The sequence below is a fragment of the Enoplosus armatus genome, chromosome 4 (assembly GCF_043641665.1).
Source record: "Enoplosus armatus isolate fEnoArm2 chromosome 4, fEnoArm2.hap1, whole genome shotgun sequence".
Classification (NCBI taxonomy): domain Eukaryota; kingdom Metazoa; phylum Chordata; class Actinopteri; order Centrarchiformes; family Enoplosidae; genus Enoplosus; species Enoplosus armatus.
In genome coordinates, this window is record NC_092183.1 from 24,853,498 (window position 1) to 24,855,998 (window position 2,501).

General features: G+C 51.9%; 1 protein-coding gene across 1 annotated transcript in view; it reads left to right on the forward strand.

Annotated features, from left to right (window-relative positions):
* Positions 1 to 324: 324 nt before the first annotated feature.
* Positions 325 to 2,501, forward strand: part of htr7c (5-hydroxytryptamine (serotonin) receptor 7c) — a 16,608-nt gene continuing 14,431 nt past the window's right edge. Inside the window, exon 1 of the mRNA XM_070904641.1 lies at positions 325 to 791. Within this exon, the coding sequence (XP_070760742.1) occupies positions 325 to 791 (467 nt within the window). The remainder of the gene's footprint in view (positions 792 to 2,501) is intronic.

A 2,501-nucleotide genomic window follows, 5' to 3' on the forward strand; every position in this document is an offset into this window, starting at 1 on the left:
GGGGCAGCTATGTTTAGATGCTGTAACTTTTCTTTTTTTGGTTTGTTTGTTGTTTTAAATGCCATAGTTTTGGAGTAGAAGTTGTTATTTTTCGCTCCGGAGATGGGGCGCGCAGCTGCAGCGCTTCTTCAGACGGATCGTTCAAGAGTAGCCAAGAGGACCTGGTGGAGTTGTTCGCAGCTCTGATGCGGTGCAGCCGCGACAGCCTCGATCTAAAACCGCTGGACAGGAGCCGAGAGCAGGTCACACACATCCAAATATGCGCGTAATTGGAGCGCACTGGCGAGGCGTCCCTTGCGTCCCCACCGAGACAACGTTGTCGTGATGTTCAATACTTCGGGGATTGAGCTCACTTTTAACAAGAAGGAGGATATTTCCGAAGTTATCAATGGCACCCTGCAGCTCCTGTACGACGTCCTCGGCACCGCCAGTCCCGCGGCCATGTGGAACGAGTCGTGCGGGGAGCAGCTGCAGGATTTCGGGCGCCCGGAGAAGATCATCATCGGGGTGATGCTGGCGATCATCACGGCGATCACCGTTATGGGGAACACGCTGGTGGTGATCGCGGTGTGCGTGGTGAAGAAGCTGAGGCAGCCGTCGAACTACCTTCTGGTGTCCCTGGCAGTGGCGGACCTGTCCGTGGCCATAGTTGTGATGCCGTTTGTAATAGTGACAGACCTCACGGGGGGCAAGTGGCTTTTCGGAGATACGTTCTGCAACATCTTCATCGGCATGGATGTAATGTGCTGCACCGCCTCCATCATGACCCTGTGCGTGATCAGCGTCGACAGGTGAGTTTCCAAAGTTGGAAGCCGGAGCCTGCCAATTTGCGACGGCGCCCAAATTACGCGTGCGGTGCGCGCCGCGCGTCAAACGAGACACGGAGAAGGCAAACGCGCGGCCCTTTTCGGACGCTGCTCTAAGCCGCTTCAGCGCGTCGAGGGCAGGGACAGTTCAAGTGCCGCGTTAGGCACCGCATCGTAGGCTGAATGCGTGAAATAACCGGGCGTTTTTGCGCAGGAGAGTGACGTTTCAATGAAATGATTATCCGCGCGGTTGAAACCGCTGAGAATTACTGCGCAGTTCGCTTGGCTGGACCGCGGGCACTGTTCCCTGTGATTACGCATTTAGGATCCGCGCCCATCGACCTCACAGTGCGTGATCCCTCTGATACACGATTTACCGTCACCCTTCATTTCTGTTAGGGCCCCCCCCCCACCCCCCTTCACTATGAGACCAGGAATTTCACTTTCCACAAACAGTTGGGTAAAGTTCACTTCTGAGAAAAACTGATCTACAAACACACTTTGTTTACCACCCTGGTGTTTTGCATCAACTCCTTTCTCCAAAAATGATTTATGAGAGTTAGTTCCCAAGTGCCCCACCGTGAGCTGCTGCTATACATCCCACTCTGCATCTCAGCTACACCACAGCTCTAAAAGTGGTGTCACTGCTCCGCCTCAGTGACCACAATGAAGAGAGAGATGCTCATGGTGGTATTGATTATCTGATTATCTGATTATTTCCTCCTGCTTGCCTCTCGGGCGCTATTGCACTCATTGCATTACACCCAGAATTATGCATGTTTCCTTGCGGACGCGCTGAGCACAAGGGGACTTAAGCGCGCCCGAGGAGCTAATGATATCACGGGAGGAACCGGATGGCAGATGTCATGCTGTGATACGGTGTGACTGCAGCTGCGGTAAAGCTGACAGATGCATGGGTGTGCTTTGGGTCGGTTGGATAGATGGGAACAGAGGCCACAATGATTGCTTGGAAGATGGAAGGACAGTTTGTAAGTCACCTGTGGCCACTCACTTCCCCCAGTCGGGTCATGAGCAGGCCTCTTCGGGCCAGCGTGGGACCAGTGGCACGTCCGCTGCATTCCTCCAGTAGAATTACTTATACAAATATACAAGGAGGACATCATCTAAATGTAATAGAACTAACCCGAGTAGAAATCAACAATGGCAAAGTGTTAAAGCGGGTGTTATGATTAAAGATGGGAATCGCTCACAGTATGTCCTCAGAAAGGGCAAATGGACCCACCATGTCTGAGACTAGCCTGAGACTAGCCTGTCTGTCACCCACCGAACCGCACCATTTTAGGGGACCCTTCTCCATGTCAGCCTGCCTCTCGTCGACCAGCTGGGAATTTAAAAACAATGTGTGTTTGGGATTATTTTCATCCCCACACAAGCTGTGCGGGTGGTTCTGTGACACGACAACAGGCTGGTTTTAATGAAACAATGCAGAGTGTGTTTTGGGGGGGGGGGTATGATTCACAATGGGAGTCAAAGAGATCCTTCATTAGGACGTGCATGTGTCCAATTACCAATTAGACTCACAATTAGCTGTAATTAGGGAAGTAGGGCTCCCTCACTGTCATTTAGGATTCCCAAGGACATGCATTGTTAAAATGAAGCTGAGGAGCTCAGGATTGGACAGGTTTGTTTGTGGGGGGTTATACAGTCCCTGAAGACTAGGTGCTCTATTGTACA